Source organism: Arvicanthis niloticus, chromosome 19 (assembly GCF_011762505.2).
Source record: "Arvicanthis niloticus isolate mArvNil1 chromosome 19, mArvNil1.pat.X, whole genome shotgun sequence".
NCBI classification, from domain to species: domain Eukaryota; kingdom Metazoa; phylum Chordata; class Mammalia; order Rodentia; family Muridae; genus Arvicanthis; species Arvicanthis niloticus.
In genome coordinates, this window is record NC_047676.1 from 39147660 (window position 1) to 39167543 (window position 19884).

The 19884-nt window shown below is 38.5% G+C and overlaps 1 protein-coding gene across 2 annotated transcripts in view; it reads left to right on the forward strand.

The window, feature by feature from the left end:
• The window catches only part of Itga1 (integrin subunit alpha 1), a 134009-nt gene that overhangs the window by 55173 nt on the left and 58952 nt on the right, over window positions 1–19884 (forward strand). For both annotated transcript variants that reach the window (XM_034523339.2, XM_076916195.1), the window contains exons 3-6: window positions 1514–1626; window positions 5992–6080; window positions 6196–6307; window positions 7143–7270. In XM_034523339.2, the coding sequence (XP_034379230.1) occupies window positions 1514–1626; window positions 5992–6080; window positions 6196–6307; window positions 7143–7270 (442 nt within the window). The remainder of the gene's footprint in view (window positions 1–1513; window positions 1627–5991; window positions 6081–6195; window positions 6308–7142; window positions 7271–19884) is intronic.

Here is a 19884-nt window from a genome sequence, read left to right on the forward strand (position 1 = left end):
TCTCATACAAAATCCCAGGATGACCTCATGTTTATGTTTCCTGCTTTCTCTGAAATTGGCAGTTTCTCGTGGGAAGAAAATGCATTTATACTTTTGTGTTTCATAAAGCAACCCAACAGCAGGCTTAGCTGTGATTTTTATGGCAATGATGGAGAAAACGATAAAGCAAAATCTACGTACCTCATATATCATCTTAATTATTTAAATTATTTTTGTTAGTATACAAAATGATTCCTTATGCCATGTTTATATATGTGTATGATCTTACTTTCCTCAAATGGCTTCATTTCTTCTCTTTGTATCCTCTCTCATCCTGCTGACTGCACTCCCCCCAAACAAGCTCCAGTGGTTTTAAAGTCATGTGTGCACCTTTTAACTCTAGATTCTGCCTATTGGATAAAACATGATATTTGTCTTTCTCCCCATTGCAGTCCTTTTGGTTTTATTCCCTCCACTCCTACATGGATCCCCCTCAAATTTCATGTCACATATCTACATAAATATCAAGATTATTTTAATCTAGCTTCTGTATACAAAAAAAAATATAAAATGCTTACCTTTCTGAATCTGTCTTATTTTGTTTCACACAATATCTGGTTCTATTTTCCAGCAAATGGTATAGTCTCATTCTCTTTTACAGGTGAAGAAAACTTCACTTTGTGTGTGTGTGTGTGTGTGTGTGTGTCTGTGTGTGTGTGTCTGTGTGTCTGTGTGTGTGTGTCTGTGTGTGTCTGTGTGCACTAATATGTATTTACTCTAACTGCTGATGAACATCAAGACCAGTGCCATATCTTAGCTATTGAAAACAGCATAGCAAGTAACATAAAAGTATAATTATTATCTGTTGCATACTGGCTTAAAATCCTTCAAGTGAATACCCCAGAGTTGAATAGGTGGATCACATGGTAATCCAACTTTTAGTTATTTTTTTAATGTGTACTTCTTTTCTAATGTTTTTAAATACTTATTTTTATTTTATGTGTATGGGTGTTTTATCTATGCATTTGTCTGTATGCAATGGGCATGTACAGGTCTCAGAGACAGATGAAAGCATCTGAGTCCCTGGAACTGGAAGTACAGATGTTTGTAGGTCGCAATGTGCATCCTGGAAGACCTGGAAGAACCAGGTCTTCTCCAAGAGCAGCCAGTGCTCTTAGCCACTGAGCTATCTCTACAGCTTCATCACTGACTTAGGAGGGACATCTACTGATTTGGAGTGGCTGTGGGCAATGCAATCTATGCAGGTTTCACTTCCTCTACATACTTTCTAGCAGTTCTTGTTTGTTTTCTTAATGACAGCCATACTAACTGCTAAGATTTACAGCAACATTGGCAATCTGGGACTTGAAGGTGACACTCTGCTTATTTTAGATGGCATTGAATTACCAACAGGGTCATGATCTGGTAATGTCTATGGGGACAAATGTCTACTGTCTTAGAATTTATCATAAATTACTTAAAACAAATGCCTTCTTTTGTTTACGATTTGCAATTGCTTCTTTTCAAATTCCAGGGTTCTCATTGGTTCTCCTTTAGTTGGCCAACCCAAAGCAAGAACTGGAGATGTTTATAAGTGTCCAGTTGGGAGAGAAAGATCAATGCCTTGTGTGAAGTTGGATTTACCAGGTGTGTAAAGTTAAACAGCCCATCCTAACTCATGCCTATTCTCATTGCAAACAATTTTCAAGTGACCCAAGAAAATACTAAAAGTAATAAATGATCATTCTCCATTTGACCTCTGGAATTCATATAGAATGACATCGTGGCTCCCTTGGTCCTTAATTTATTTCAGTAACTCATCAGGAAATAGGCACTCATCAGGAAACCTATTCGAATTCTAATTCCAATAGGTTATTCTATTTGTAGCTTTATCTCTTTCCATTGTTCAGTATCCATTGAAAACAGGTGGTTTGCCAAATAGACAGTAACTATCAATTTTCTCACATAAAATGCAACTTAGTATCCAAGTTTATAAAGGAAACTGGATGAGAGAAATTACAGTAATTAAGTATATTAATAGTTTTTTAAGTATGAGACATAGGTACATCAAAATTGATATGTTTTGATAAAATACCATTTTGATTGTCATATGACTAGAAAATTACTCCTAAAGTTAGAGAGGATTTAGAGTTCTTTGTTAAAAATAATTAAATGATTTATGTCTACAAGTTCCCTGCAGACAGTTCATTCTTCAATTTTGTTTTCAATTTCTAATTGCTTTTTTTATTATGAATATTTTTCTTTACATTCATGAACACAGCTACCATAGCTATTTGAATACCCCTGTGCCTGATCATTGTGGCACCAAAGATGTCTACCTTTCTTTGAGGTCAGAACATACACAAACATTTTTCTGTTTATAAACCCTGTGTTAAAAAGTAAAAATTATGATTTGATAATTAAAAAAAGAACATAAACAAACACACACACGTCTCCTTAATTATTATTTTTTGAAACACAAATTAGATTTATAATTATAAGTATAGAAATTCTTGTTTGTTATGTTTCTCTGAGTGCTCTTATTTTTTTTATACTAGCAGGTAATATATTTAGCATGGCACATTTCCAAGATTCTTTTTTTTTTCAGTTAGAAGTTGTTAAAGTTGTATTTGGTTCTTTTTTTGTCTCCCCTAGGCTGTGTGGACTCTACTGTTCACATTGCCTATTCAGGCTATCCAGAAAAATAGACAGAATGCATAAACATATATTGTAATTGTCCTTCTATGGTTTTTTTTCCAAGGTACTCCTCGCTCCCCTCTGAAGATGCTGTCATTGACCCTAAATCTCTAATCTTCTTTTTCTTCAAGGTAGTAAACCTAGAACTCCTGTTTGAATTTTATTACCTAATAGGGTATTTCTTTAAGGAGAAAAGAAACATAAAACCAAAATGAAACACCAAACCAGTTACTTAACCCAGTGTCAGCCTCTTCTTTCTAAGTATGGACTCTGGGCAGCATTTGAAGTCACATTGCAATGCCTTCAGATGGTTGCTTTATGCATTCCCCCCCCCTCCAGGATTTATACTGTTATTTACAAAATAATTCTTTTTGATAGGCACTAGTCCCCCATTTCTGGAAACTAGAACGGTTTTCAAACTTGTCCAGAGGTTTTAAACTACATCAAGAACAGTAGGAAACATTTTCTTTCTTTTTAAAAATTAATCATTTTATTTATTTATTTATATCCTAAATTTTCCCCTCAACCTGGTCTCCCTTGAAGGGGAGTTCTCCCCATCTCTCCTTCAACTCTGAGAGGGTGCTTCCCTATATTCCCCAACTCTAGGGCATCAAGTCTCGATAGGATTAGGCATACCCTATCCCACTGAGGTCAGACAAGGCAGCCCTCTGTTACATATGTGCTGGGGGCCTTGGACCAGCTGGGGTATGCTCTTTGGTTGGTGGCCCAGGCTCTTGAGCTCCCATGAGTCCAGGATAATTGATACTGTTGGTCTTCCTGTAGTGTTGCCATCCCCCCTTCAGGGCCTTCAATCCTTCCCCTAACTGTTTCACAGGGGTCCAAACATCTATGCAATGTTTGGCTCTGGGTATCTGCATGTGTCTCAGCTGCTGGTAGAGCGTCTCAGAGAACAGCCATCTTAGGCTCCTGTCTGCAAGCACAGCACTGTTGCTGTTAATGATTAATCCTGTGCTCCCAGCAGGTGCGCGACTCCTCTTCATGAATAAAAGACACACACATACCACACACACACCACACACACACCACACCACACACACACCACACACACACCACACACACACCACACACACACCACACACACACCACACACACACCACACACACACCACACACACACCACACACACACCACACACCACCTTATTTTTTTAATAATTCTTATTTTTTTTAAAGATTTATTTATTTTATGTATAAGTACACTCTTGCTGTCTTCTGACACACCAGAAGAGGGCATTGGATCCCATTACAGATGGTTGTGAGCCACCATGTGGTTGCTGGGAATTGAACTCAGGACCTCTGGAAGAGCAGTCAATGCTCTTAACCACTGAGCCATCTCTCCAGCCCCTCAGCTTATTTTTAATATACCTTAACTAGCTCAATGGTTGGACCTCTCCTGAACTTCCATGTGGCTAACCCCTCCAATATTCCTGAGTTAATACTTACTAAATCTATATTTTGTCTTTGCTGTCCTGGACCCTGCTGGGCAGGCCCAACGGGGCTGCTTTCCCCTTGCATCTACATTTCTTACTCCCCTGCACCTTCCCAGCGTAGTGGTCTGTTTCCTGCACCCTTGTCATGGCGGAATCCTCTCTTCAGTCTCCTGCATTTTTTTACTGGAGATTCCCAACAGTCCCACCTCTGTCTTTCTGCCCAGCCATTGGCCACTGGCGACTTTACTTTCCAATCAGAGCCATCTGGGGGCAGGGACCCTGAGCGCAGATGTTTGTGTTCCCGTGTGATTCCAGGAGCCAAATTAACACAAACAACATTAGAACCAGTCCACAACACAACATGGCATCAGTAATAGTGTCAGTGACTGGTGCGCACCCTTGGGATGGATCTCAAGGTAAGCCAGTCATTGCTCTGCCCTTGCCCCTGCATTTCTTGTAAACAGGACCAATCTTGGGTTGAAAGTTTTGTAGGTCAGTTGATGTCCCCATCCCTCCACTGGGGGTCCTATCTGACTACTGGAGTTGATCTCTTCAGGTTAGTGGGAAACATTTTCAATATCCTCTAATCATCATAGCAGTGAGGATTGGGGAAACCCTCATTTAAAGTCTCAAATCCAGATCTTTTGATACCAGTGTACACAGTAACCTGGTTTAAGATCCTTTGACTCGTGCTTCATCGTTTTTTTTTGTTGTTGTTGTTGTTGTTTTTCTTTTTCTTTTTTTGGTTTTCTCTGTGTGTGAACGTGTGTGTCTCTGAACTTATGTGCATTTCTTGTGCCTTTTCTTTGGCTTGATTTGTTTTATCTTATCTTACTTTATTATCATTCTTTAGATGCCTGTTTGTTTTCTAGTGAGAGAAAAAGGTGTGGACTTGCAAGTGAGAAGAGGCAGGGAGCAGCTGGGAGGGGCTGGACAAGGAGAAACCGCAAACAGAACATATTATTTGAAAAAAAAAAAAAACTTTCAATATAAAAAATAAAAATAAAATGGTTTCAAAGCAAAGTCAAGCAAACCCTTGATCAGAACCCAATTCTCAGATCAGGAAGTGAGATGGGCCATCCAGGGCGTTTGTAGGTGAGGACATGTACAGACATGAACAGCGTGCTAAGAAAATTTCTTGAACTCAGATTATGTCACTTTCAAATATTTATGCATCCCACTGTAAGCAGAATTTAATAGTCTTCCTTTTTTTTTTGTCAAGTCTTTTTGAACGTGAACGATTAAGCAGCGCTCTTTGCCAGTTTGGTCAGGTCGGAATGCTATGGCCCATTGTTCTGATTCGGATCATCTAATGGTCTCCCTTCTGTAGTCTCTTCTTCTAAACTTCCTGGAAGCTTCTCTAATCCTGATCCAGCTTCCTTTGCAGCTCTCCTGACGTCCCTATGAATTTCAAAGTCACGATAAAAACATTTGTGTTTGACTTTCCTGCTCTGTGCATAGCCAGTGTCCCTTCCAGAAGTTATACACTTTGCCTTTGGTTGTTTCTAACACAGAACATCAATTATCGCTATACTCTTATGAAACGAAATATTGCATTTGTTTTAATTAACAAAAACGTGTGAAAACCAATCCCACGTTCTCGATGCCCTGCGAGCTCTGCATTCTTTCAGAGTCCAGCCAAACTATTTGAAGCAGTGATACAGACAGTCTCCGGGACATCAGCCAAGTCTTCAGCCTTAACTTGTTCATTAGATTTCCCAGTACCGGGAAGTCTATTTAGTTGAACCAGAACAAGAATGTGCTATGAGATGAGCCAAGCAAATAGAATGTTTTAATGAAGGGACACTTAATTTCACTTTATGAAACATATTTTCACACTCATGAAACCTTGTTCTATTTTTGTAGTTAACACATCGATTCCCAATGTCACAGAAATAAAGGAAAACATGACCTTTGGATCAACTTTAGTCACCAACCCGAATGGAGGATTTCTGGTGAGAAAGAAAAGAGTAATACATTTCATAAAAAAGGGGAATGTAGTCATTTATGTCCTGAGGCCTGTGGTATAACGTTCAGTTTTAAAGGTTTGCATTGTTTTATTTTTTAAAGGCATGTGGGCCGTTGTATGCCTATAGATGTGGACATTTGCATTATACAACTGGTATATGTTCTGATGTCAGCCCTACATTTCAAGTTGTCAACTCATTCGCCCCCGTACGAGGTACATGTTTTATACAATGTTTGTGCCTGTTTGAAACTGTAAGCAATGAGTGAGTTGCATGTATACACAAGAGCACGCCCAAAGGCTTCCCGGATCTGCCATCAGCCAGTATTACCGACTTAGGCAAACTTCTGTTTTGCCTGTATACAAACAAACTTTGCTCCTACTTTTGGAATTGATGTTAGTGTAAGTAACCTTGAGGATTATGTTTAAACTTCACAGCTAATGCTATCATGCTGGCTGTGTTTAAACGGTGAATGTCTTTGAGGAGAATAGCTTCCTTTGAGATGTACAGAATAAAAACAGTATTATCAAACCCATGATGAGAAAATTCCCGAATTTTGTGTGTGTGTGTGTGTGAAATTAAAGTAGAAGGACAGGCATGGGAGTTCACACCTTTAGTCCTAGCGATTGGGTAGCAGAGGCAGGCTGATCACTGAGTTCGAGCCAGCCTGTCCCACAAAGTGAGTTTCAGGACAATCAGGGCTACACAGAGAAACCCTGTGTCAGAGGAGAAGGAATTGATGAAGAGGGGAGAGAAAGGGGAGGGAGAGAGAGAGAGAGAGAGAGAGGGGGAGAGAGAGAGAGAGAGAGAGAGGAAGAAGAGGAGAGGAGAGAGAGAGAGAGAGAGATGCATTTTCTGTAGCACAAACTCCAGTCTGACTATAACCAAACACAATATTTCTCCACTTAAGTTTTTCTAAAAATAATACAGAAATGATGGGTGCAGTGAGTGCATCTTTTAAGATAGGTTTCTTGCAGCCGGGAAAATACTTTATTATCCACTCTGAAGAAGGTAGATGTCTAACTCACACACTGCTTTCTTCTGTTGCAGAATGTAGCACACAGCTGGACATAGTCATTGTCCTGGATGGCTCCAACAGCATCTACCCCTGGGAAAGCGTCACCGCCTTTCTAAATGACCTTCTTAAGAGGATGGATATTGGCCCTAAACAGACACAGGTGTGTGACTTTGTGTTTTCATTCCCGTTTTCTAAAGAATATATAGTGCATACCTTTTAACTGAGTGAGTGTCTGAGCAGTTCCCTTAAACTAGATGTGTGCTGTTTCTACTTAAGACTTAACTGGAATAAAGTGATTTTTATCTGGGTGTACTGGCATATGCCTTTCTTTAGTCACAGCACTTGGGAGGCAGAGGCTGGTTTATCTCTGTGAGTTCAAGGCCAACATGGTCTTCATTGCCAGTTCCAGGACAGCTAGAGCTACACTGTAGACGCGGTTAAAAAAGACAAAAGTGATCTATCTTATTTGTTTTGTTTTGTTTGGTTTTGTTTTGTTTTGTTTTGTTCTTCTTTTTCGAGACAGGGTTTCTCTGTGTAGCCCTGGCTGTCCTGGAACTCACTCTGTAGACCAGGCTGGCCTTGAACTCAGAAATCCGCCTGCCTTTGCCTCCCAAGTGCTAGGATTAAAGGTGTGCGCCACCACCTACCGGCTCTTACTTTTTAAAAAGACAAAAATGCTCACATTTTAGATAAAACAAGCTGAAAACTCCGTATCACGTGACCTGCTAGAGAGCTGAGGTTACAAATATCCCACTGGAATGGCTTGAAATCAGTAAAAGAAAACAGGCTTTTATTGACCACAAAATGTACATTTTTCTAAATGCAATTTTTAACATGTAATTGATCTTTTCAAGTCTTGTAACTAGGAGAGGAGATATATATATACATATATATAATATATATATATATTATATATATAATATACATATAATATTGTATATAATATAAATTATATAAATGTATATAATATAAATACATGTATATAATATACATATATTTACTAGAACACATTTTTTATTATTTTCCTGTATTATTATATTACTAATATTATAAATATTATATATGTATGCTATATATTATATATGTGTATATGTTATATATAGTGTATATACTAGATAGTATATATAGTACATATATACTATATTATATATACAGTACATTTTGTATATAATTATGTAGTATATGCTATATATAAATACTATATAGGATATATATATATATATATATATATATATATATATATTTGGAACTAGATAGCAATTATATGATTACACATCCAATGTAAACTGTTATAATTTTTCATGGTTTTACCTGTTAGAACATTTTAATTAATTTGCCTTAGCATTCCCAGAGGAACTATTCTGCTTGTACCTCAGAGGAAATCCAGCTTACCAGGGTGGGCTTCATGGAGCTGTGTGTCTTTCTTGGAACAATGACACTATTTAGGAGAATAGGCCAGATACTATAAGTTAATGGAAAATGAACTCCCTGTGCAGCCAAGAATGGAGTCAAGCCCACTTAGTTCCCTTCCACAGATATTGCCTTCTACGACATTGTACCCAGTGTCACTTGTAGTATCTTCTAGCTTTACCCAAGGCAATCTGTTTCCTCAAAAGAGAAACTGAGAAGGGTGTGGTAGTGTGTGCCTGTAATCCCAATATTCAGGAGGCTGAGACAGAAAATTCACTGTGACACGAGGCGAACCTGGGCTGTTCACATCAAGTTCCAGTCTAATCTGTACTATACAGAGAAACATTGTATCAAAGAAGTAATCTAGCTTACAAAAATAAAATAGAGAAACTGACTATATTTCTAATTTTGCACACCACATTTCACTTGTACAGCTTAACCACATTCACCCAGGTATTTATTCGGAATCATTGGCGAATGTGTGTTCTGTGGCAGCTCAGGGTGGGGACTTGGTTCATACTGGGAAATGAGATGTGACTGTTGCTTCAGTGGTCTTCTCTCTGGTACAGTGTTCCTTCATACACACACCTTGTGGAATGCCTGCTTCAGAATGCCTGAGGTGCTTGGACTATACACAAGACTTTCAAGATCAAACTTTCTGAAGGTGTTATGGGAACACTGAACCTGAATCTTATATGATTCTTAAGTATATTAAAGTTTGGGAACCCCGAATCCCTGTTCTTATATTATATGTACATGTCCATAATTGACACTTACTCTGGATTACAGTCAACTCCAGAGCAAACGGTGGTTCATCTTACCCTCATCAGTCCACAATTAGCTGAAATAATGAATCTTAGTGAATGGTTACAAAAAAAATGTGTACACCATAACTTATGCTGTATTTTTCTCTGGTGGTGGACATTCAATGGGATTCTTTTGCAAGCAGCATTTTAAATGTTCTCTTAAGCATATTAACTTAGTCTTGATTGCTCATATATATATATATATGATTGGATATATATATATATATATATATATATATATATATCTTCCAATGCTGATTTAAGATATATCAATGATTGTTTCATAAATACCTTTCTAAAGTAAAGGGGTTTGAAAGGTCACATTCAGCTAGCTACATTTGATAACACGTTAAGCATACCATGTTTAAACTCTTAAAAATTTGACTTCCCTTCAGTGGATTCAGAAGATAGTTCCTTCACATAAGACCTGGAAAATATTTCCTCTTCAAAGATAGGAACTGAAAAGCATGGTAATATCTCACACTGTCTCAAGCAATTCCTTTTAAACACAGAAATTTGTTTGACAACCGGTTATTTTCTGACTGATTACAAACGCAATGTAAAGAAATTTGATTTGGAGATTGCTTTGCTTTTCTGATTAAAGCGTTCAAATCTTAGTGACTTGCAGAATTAAGTTCTGCGGTTTCTCCTTTGCTTTCTCATTCTCTATACCTGCATTCATGAGAAGAACAAAAATAAAATAGGTTGTGTGCGAGATTTACAGAAGTTGGAAATCTATGTAGCTAAGAGCAAGCAACTAAGAAGTCTTAGACATTTACATTTATCAAAGGTGTAACTGGATTAAGAATGGAATGAAGAAACTGAGGAGATTGCCCAGTGGGTAAAGTACCCATTGCTTAGACCTGACTATTCAAATTCAGATCCCCATCACCTGTGTAACACTGTGTATTGTGGCACATGTCTATAGTCTCAAGAGTTGCATTGGAGGAAAGAAGAAAGGTGCATTTCCTAGACTTTATTCATTAGCCAGCCTAGCCAATTTTGCTGTTTCACATTGAATGAAAGATCCTGTCTCGAAAGACAAGATGGAGAGCAATCTAGGAAGAATTGACACTTGATGTCAATATCTGTCCTCCATATGTGTGTGGGAGACAGTAACTATGCATGAGCACCCTCCATCTCATGTGCACACAACTGCATAAATATGTATGTGCCACATGCAATGCACATATACAAAATAAAATAAAATAATATGGAAGGAATGGAGTTTATGGAATCTGTGAAGATTTTTCTGTATAGATTCATCTGAGCACTAAAATGATCTTAACATATGTTCCACAAAGCCCTATGGTGATTGTGATGTCTTTATAGAATTGGAACACACAATGAACTAATCCCTGAGGTATCTATAGAGACAATAATTGTGTTTGCTCTACTGCCAGTCAAGTCAAAGCAGAGGTGTCTGTCCTGGGACCTTCCTTTCTTCCATGAATTTGTTAGAGTGGAGAATGTGTGTGTTACCCATGGATCATTGTTGTTCACTCACCAAGATCAGGCATGAGCTCATGTTAGGGACTTTCCAAGAAGCCTCTGGAAGTGAGTAAACATATCTGCTGAGAAAAGCACAAGGCATCTGTAATCACTAGGAACGGAGGTTACGGAGGTCATGGAGTGCAGTTTCCTCAGTGTGAAGATGTAGCTAGACATCTCTATACAGGGAATTCTCCAAGGAGACCACAGACGTGTAGACAGCTATGAGAACCCAGCTTGTGTCCAAGAATAATAGCAGCCAAGTAGGAATTTATCTTCTTACCCCTGTGTCCGTTTACCAGAAATGATGTACACAACGCAAGTAAAACAAGTGGAAAGCCCATTAAGGAAAAGCACTTTGTGCCCCTTACTTAACTCCAGGCTTCATCCTTCCACTAGTAGAGGCAGGGGAAAGTTAACCTATGAGTTAACTTTGGTGTTTTGCCTTCACTTTATTTGACTGTGATAGAACCGAGTCAAAAGTTGCTGCTACTTGATTTGTTTCCCCCTTTGAACCTGCAAATACAGTGACTTCATGAAAAATCTAAATTAAAATATAGTATTTTATAAAAAGAATCAGGCATTTTAAATGAAGAATTAGAAAAGTCCAGAGACCCTTCATCCATGAACAACAGAAGTACTTCACCCCATGTAAGGTTTAAAGGGGCGGTAAGCCACAGAAAGGAAGGGTCCGGGCGAGGAGGTTTTGCTTTCTGTAGTGGTTACAATTGCATTTAGTTCAATAAAGAGATCAGTGTCGCCTTTTTTTTTTTCCTGCAGTTACAGTTTCAACATTTAGTAATTTCAAACAATGAAAGAATCTCAAGACATGAAACATTCCTCAGAATCAACTTACTCAAAAAAAAAAAAAAAAAAAAAAAAAAAAAAAAAAAAAAGACAAAGGAAACTGAGGGAAAGAAAAATGAGATGGAAAAAGACAGACAAAAGTGCTTGTGGGGGAAAAAATGTAACCGTTTGTATACATTAGGGACATGCATCAAAATGATGAGAACACCATTTTAACTAGTTACAATTCCCCCTTGCTTCTGTGTGGCCCCATTAAGACCCTGCAAATATAGTCAAGGGATTCTTGCCAACCAATCATTTACCTAAGGTGGTGTAAAGGCCGTAAAATTGCCTTTTCAAAAACCACCCATAAAAACAAACCTGAAATACTTGAAGCTTGCCATAAAAGATATGACAGTATAAACATTATGATGGTCTTATTGATCCTCAATACCTAAGCATAGCATTGTTTTGAATAATAAATGGGAAGGCTGTAAATATGTCAAATACAAGTGCATTACCCTAAATAAAAACCAGTAAATTGCAAGGCTTGATATAAAAGTGAAATATACTAATGGAACAATGTCTAGATTGTTCCCATCAGGAGCACAGCAGCGCGGCACTCAAGTAGGAAAAATGAAAGAGCGAGATTAATTAAATTTTAGGAATATTATTTATCTTTTTTTTTTACTGCACATTTTTATGGCCATTTTCCTAGAAGCCTTAAATGTGGCACCTGATTCATAGGTTTTATGTCCCAAATGGAGCCCAAGTGAGTCCTGTAGCCATTGCCTTGTCGATCGGTAGAGTTTGTGACTACAATATACAGTAGGAGAGGCATCTACCCTGGCTCGTCTCCTGGTCGCCATTCTTCCCCATTTTCTCCCAACATGCACTCGATCAATCACTTCAAAGTAAAATTCAGACAATTTTCTTACATAAAAGTCTACTGTTTTGCCCTTTAAATCATATATATACAAGCTCTCTGCGGCACTTAAAGGCAACTGACGACCTGGCCACAGCCAGTCCCAACGCATCTTACCTCCCCAGAGAGGCCCACCTCACTCAACTCTTCAGAGTCCAGTTGGCCCCGCCCCGCCCTGCCCTGTGTATGGTTTGCCAGATTCTTGACACTCGCTCTGTCTGGAACACGCTTCCCCACCCTAGCGCTGTATGCTAGGTAGACTTCTCAGATGTCTTCAAATATCTCTTTTGTGTGATTTCCTGGGATGGTCTCACCCACACACTCCCCCTTCACCGTTTCTATGGCGTCCGCATACCCTCACCCATTGTTCCCGTAAGTCTATAGCATGACAATTTGATTATGAGTCTGTGTCTCTCCTGGTTGTCTTTGAATTCATTGACGACACATTGTGGTTTTGTTCTTTTATCTCTGGGGAGCTGTTCAGGGTTTTCTATATAAGCAAATCATTCCTGTTTTTTTTTTTTTTTTTTTTTTTTAAACATTAGAATCCTGGTAGTTTCTCCCATAGTCCTGGAATTCCATCTGGATGCAGTGAAGACACAGCATCAGAGGCTTATCAATTTACTCTCCCCTGACCCCTCTTCTAATATCTCAACGCCTGTAATCAGCTTGAAGAAGTTAGAGTCAGCGTCCCTATTCCCTGGGCTTGGGGACTAATGTGGTTAATATTGGTCTGTCTTTCTAGGGAAAAGTAGTGGTTTTGTTGGAACAAGGAGGATTAGCTAGGACTTATTGCATAGCCATAACCTATTGGTAGAAATCTGTATAATTAATATCAAGATGAACTTATAATTTCTTAAATGGAACAAAATTTACTTTGATTTCAAATTTAAGGTTTTCATTGGTATGAGCTTCTTATTGATATAAAAGTGAGATGAATATTGTTACTCTTATGGGCATTGTGCCTGTATAACACATTTAGGAATACAAGGCTTAGACCCAGCCCTTCTTTAACTTTTTTAACTGATTTGAGACGGTTAGCCTATGAGTTAAGGGACTATAGCAAATTTAGGGCTTTGAGTTTATTGTTAGGGTGTTTCCCATATTTTATTTAGAAATAGCTGAGAGGAGTTAACAGACAACAGTCCAGGTTACCTTACATGGATAGTTGGTTTTCAAAACATCAGAAGTCCATAGAATTGACGTTACAAATATTTCTATATTAATGTTCATTTTTGATTAGAGACCTGTCTGCTCCTGACAGCTTCCTGTCTTGGATTCTAAGAAGAAATTGAGCATCCTTGGAGTTACTCCAGTTGTGGTGAGACAGCCACTAGGCAAGAATTGCCTCTTCCCATCTACAGACAAATTACTGTCAAGAAAAGGACACACTTGCATAATAGTCGACTGATTATATCTGCCTAGACAGAGTAATCAGCCCTTAATAAGTCTGCATCACTAAGGTCTGTCAGATGATTCCGGGCCAGAAGGTTGAAGATTTGATGCTCCAACGTTCGGTAGTATAGGGGCTTTCCAGGTGTCCAGCGGTCTCTATAAATTGGCTAAGTTTTAGAAGCTATACTTAGTGCTTCCCATAATTTCAGTTAACTCAGTCATTCTGGATTTCTGACGGGGTTGAAGACCTATAGTCTTATAGCCAATCCTGGTTATTTACTTTGAGAGAAAAGATCTGAGTGGATGGTTTTCAACTGACATTCATTCTAAAGCCAAGAAAAAAGCCACGTTCAAAACTAAGTGTTTTAGTTAGGAGAGATGACAGAGGTTCTGGTTAGTCAACAAAATGATGGACTGGGTATTAGGACTATCTTGTACCTCACGGGTACAATTAGGAATAATTATGCTCTAATTGCATTTTGAGAGAAAAGTTTTATTTTAAAAGGAAGGGTGAAGCTACGTGATGAGAGAGAGAAAGAGAGAGAAGGGGGGGGCATGGAGGCAGATGTTCACGTGTCTCCACCAGTCAAAGATAGTTGATATATCTAGGATGGGTATTAGGTTACACTTCTGATTGAGCATTACCAAACTTATAAAGCCTTTGATTAACATTTTTTAAAAAAGTGTATAAAAGCAAAAAGGAAAAGGGGGCATGGGATAGGGGTTTTCTAGGGAGGGGAAATGGGGGAAGGGGGTGGCATCTGAAATATAAATAAAATATACAAAAATTAAATAAATAAATAAATAAATAAATAAATAAATAAATAATTAGAATCCTGGCAGTTTCTCCTATAGTAAAAACAAACAAACCAAAATCAAAACAAAACAAAATTTAGAACAATACTATATTAACTTCTTTCTTTTCCTCTGCTTTATGAAGTTGGTCTAGACCCTGAGCTAGAAGACACTAGTATGAGATACCCTGGTGGGCTTACAGTGTTTCAGTCTTGCCTAGCAGGTATTCATGTATCTGGTCCCATTTTATCCCAGCTGTGATTTACTGTCATCACTGTGGTCTGCAGTTTCCTGCCTGGATTGATTTCATTGCAGCCCCTTTCAACAAGCAACAAGCTAGTTAAAGATGACCCTGCACTGGCGTCTCCATCCTTATCTGTCACCTAATGTTTCCAAGGATTCATTTTCCAAGGAAATGAGCATATCTGTCTTCGAATTGATCTTATTTGTATCCCTGTCCATATCTACAAAAGCTTAAGCCTGGGTGAACAGTTCCAGAAAGGTTTGTGGTGACAATCAGCTTCAACTGCAGCCTGTATTATCATCCTGTCTCTAGCCTGACATCATCCTGTAAGAAGCATGCTGCATGGCAGGACATTGGTGGTATCACTTGATGAAAGAAAATACATATTAGTCAGACAACAAAGCTTGAACTCTTGTGATATTAAACAGTTATGCAGTTCACTGAAGCATGGAAAATCTCATAGCTTTTCTCTCTCATTCATTTCATGAAGAAGCTACTGATTTGATATTAATTGCTGAATGGCACCCTGCAAACACAGTTCATACTAAGTGTTAAAATTTAGGCACTGGTGTTGCAAATGAATCAGCAACAGAAGGGAATGACCGTCTTCTAAGTGAGTGAATGGTTCCTTTAACTCCTTCAACTTAAGGCTAGAAAGATGACTCAGTAGGTGAGAACATGCATTGCTGTTCTGGGGACCCAGCTTTGACTCCTAGTATCCACAGTGGCTCACAACCACCTGTTGCTCCAGCTCCAGGGGATCTGAAGACAATGTCCTCCACAGGTACAGCACTCACATGAACACACGTGCACACGCGCGCGCGCACACACACACGCGCACACACACACACACACACACACACACACACACACAAACAAACACAGACACAAACAGACACACATATACATATGGTTTTTTTAAAAGAAAGTCCTGATAAATTTAATTGGTTTGACAAACTTAATAACCTCTTTCAAATAATAACCTCTTTCCTTAATTCCCTTATTTTGGAAACACAGACTCTTATATGAGTCTTGATTTCCTGATACAATAAGCAGAACAACTCTTCTTTCTATTGCTTTAGTGGTGCCTTTTCATTCACCTATCTCTTTCCCTCTAGTTTTAAAGGAATAAAACCATGTTGACAATCTATCCATCCATTCTGAGTCAATAGGTATTTGAGAAGTACTAGCTGATCAAATATTATATTAGTTGTCATAGGCATTAAAGAAAAGACACTAAAATTGTGTTTCTGCTCTGAGACAAACAAGCAAAACCAACTAGCAACTTTGCAATATGGGAAAAAATAGATTTTTATAGCTACATACAATTAAATGAAAAGTAAACAAAACAAAACAAAACCATTGTCATACAGCAGTGTTTTCCAGACTATGTCTTAGAGAGCATTGGGTGTATCCCTCATGAAATTATTCCAGTAAGTAAAATTAATATCTATCATGACATGTTTCTTCCAATCTGTGATTAACCACACGCATTTTCATGCCAAAGACAAAGAGAATAGTTTCAAATTAATTTGCTTGTGAATCTGAAGTACAACTGAAGACAGAGTTAAGAGAAAACTCTCTCTCTCTCCATCCCTCTCTCCCCTTCTCTCCCTTTCTCACTCTCTCAATTTTCTTGTAGCCATGTGCCTATTCCAATCAGAGCCTCTCTCTCTCGCTCTCTTTCTCTCTGTCACACACACACACACACACACACACACACACACACACACACATACACACACACACACACAATTTAAGCATTTTGTATGCATACAAGAGACAAGAGACAAGAGACAAGTAGAGATGGTTGGGTTCTGCTGTAAAGAAACAGATTTCACTTTTTACTCTGTGTTTTCCAAGATTATTTTTGACCATAGAAATTATCTTTTAATTTTACCTATTAACATAGATCAGGATGCTAGGACTTCCTGGGGAGGAGAAACATAAAAGAATATTAATTTTGAAAGAGCTAACTTAAAAATTATTATACATCTTGTAGTTTAGTAGAAAACTACAATGAATGTCACATGGAAGCAACATCCATGGCTTTAGACTGGTTTATTGTTGTTTTGTTTTATTGCTTGTTTGCTTTCAAAGATGTTTTGCTTGTCTTTGTGCATCTGTTTGGTTTGGGGCACTGGAGTTGATGTAGGCCAGTGTGGCCTTGAACTCACTGCACAGAGCAGAGTGACCTTGAACCCTTAATCCTTGCTTCCCCCACCTCTTGAATGTTGAGATTACACTGCTGTCAATGTTGTCACCAGGTCTTTTGTTATACTTAATCAAGAGGTCAAGCACATTTCCCCAAGGTTATCCATGAGTCTTCCAATGATCTCCGACTTAGTCTGTCCCCTGTGACTGTCTTCCAGCCCTCGGTAGTACCAGAGTCCATTGTTACTACGTACATCTGCTCATGCTGATACCATATGCTCTTGCCCTTCTCCTTTAAAGAATGTCACATTGAAGCCACTTGTTTCTTTCAGCTGTGAATCATCTTTATTTACTTCCCCTCCCAACTTAACAACAACAACAAAAACCTAGAATATTCCAACTTTAACTATTTATTACAGTTCTGTATGTAAATTCTACTCTTGAGCTTTCTGTACCCCTAATACAGCTGGACAGCTTCAAGTTAAGTACAGCCATTGCTTGATTTTCCTATTTCTGTTGCCCGCATAGCTTAGATTCCGTTTGTTATCCCCCTGACTTATGCCCCAGGATCTAGGCTATTTTATTTGTCTCCATAGCATTTTTTTGATCTGCTTTGTAGTTTTTACCTGGCTGGATGCCCTTCCATGACATTTGAATTGTGAAGTGGTAAATATGAAGCTTCTTTGTCCTCTCAACCCCCAGGACCAGTCTTTTTTGCTTAGTTCATTTTATATCTTTAATTTTCATATTTACTTATTTCATGTACATTTTTGTATGCACCATGCTAGTATAGACTTGTTTCATTTGCCTTAAATTAAAAGCTAGTTTTGACCTGAAATCAACTGCATTGAATTGGGTCTTACCAGTACTAAGTATTACATGTGTGTATTATTACTTGAGTCTTGTGGTAAAAGTTAACAAATGTCCCCTTCCCAGTGAAGACCCACAGAAGGCTTTATCCTGTCTAGTCTCTAAGGAAATAGGCATCTAGCATAGGCAATTCATCAACACTGAAGGTCACCTCCCCTAGAATCTGAGCTTCTCCTAGGTTTCCTTCTCATTTCCCACACTCTGTGAATCACTCTTGCTCTGCTTGTCATCATTTCTTTGCTATCTCAGTTTTCCACATGCTTCTGTGAACTGTTACAGTCATCTGGTAGGAATGTATGGGGGGGCGGCAACTGTGAGCAAAACAAAGAGGCAGGAAGGGATAAAGGACCGTGAGAAGCTATGGCATCATCCATTCTCCCTGCCAACCTCTGTGAGCTTCAATACACTTGTGAAGATAAGAGATGCACACAGCACCATTGAGAAGAATGAAGTGTAGACAAGTTCACCTCTGAGTTCTCAGAAGGGGAAGGTCAATTGTCACATGACAGACTATGTTGACAGCTAAGTGAGAAATGATTTGTAAGGAAAGTAGAGTTGAATCTTATCAAGTGAATAAAGAAACAAAGGATGGAGGGAGGGGAGAGAGAGACCGAGAGAGAGAGACAGAGAGAGAAAGAGAGAGAGACAAAGACAGAGAGATACAGAGAGAGGTGGTATTCACTCTAAAGATGACTGAAGATGGCATTCATAAAGAAGGCCAGACTACTGATGAATGGGAGAGAAAATTTTTAATTTATTTTTTATATATATTATTTGTTTATTTATGTTTATGTCTTGGTGTTTTGAGATAGGGTTTCTTTGTGTATCCCTGACTGTCCTGGAACTCCTCTGCAGACAAGGCTGGGCTCAAACCCATAGAGATCTGCCTGTCTCTGCCTCCTGTGAGCTGGGATTAAAGGTGTGTGCCACCCCTCCCTGTCTTTAACTTCCTTTACAAGAAAAAGAATCTGGCATTTCAATGAGTGACATTAAATTTTATCCCTTTTCTTCTCAAAATGAAAATCCTATGCCCAACTATTTTTCAGCTGTGGAGAGCAATTGGGGACTTGGGATGGGGAACTGATTCAGTGGCTGCAGTGTTTCAGTTATTGTCCCGTTCTTCTCTGGCAGGACTTGAGAGTAGGCACTCACTCTGAGGACAGCCACTGCTGTGGCTGAGGTCTTAGGCCATAGTGTCTGGCTTGGGCTTAGGTAGAAATGGAGAAGCAAGGCCAAGACTTGAGGCCCAGTTCCGAAGCACAGATTATGGGAGGAGGATTCCCGTGGTATTGATTATTAGGGAAGCACTTTCAGTAGAAACTGAGGAAGGATCTGGGGGAGCAAAGCAGAGTAGTGAGGTCATCTCACTACTCTCATCTGAGAGGGATGTGGAGCTCAAGTTCAGACACTGCTCTGCTGTCCTCTGCACTTAGACCATGCCTAAAGGAGGGCGATGGGTTGGAAGAGAAAAAGGTTCCCAGAGGTTCCTGTTCTTTCATTTTTTAAAGCAAAACAGTTTAGGACCCTAAAGACAGTCAGCTAAAAACAGCCTCAGGTAGGGTAGTGAAAAGTCTGGCACCTAGAAAAGGTCAGGGAACTGACTACTCCTAATTTAATTTGTATCTTAACACTTGCAATGTAAAAGTGTTAAGAAGTGAGCCATGTGTTATAAGATGACAGGCAGATTTTATATATTAGATATATTATTTATTATGTATTGTATATTATGTATTATATCATATATTATTATATATTATTTATTATGTATTGTGTATTATGTATTATATCATATATTATTATATATTATGTATTATATATGATATATAGATACATAGATAGATGATAGATACATACACATACATACAGAATAGAGAGACAGATAGGTGACAGATTAGATA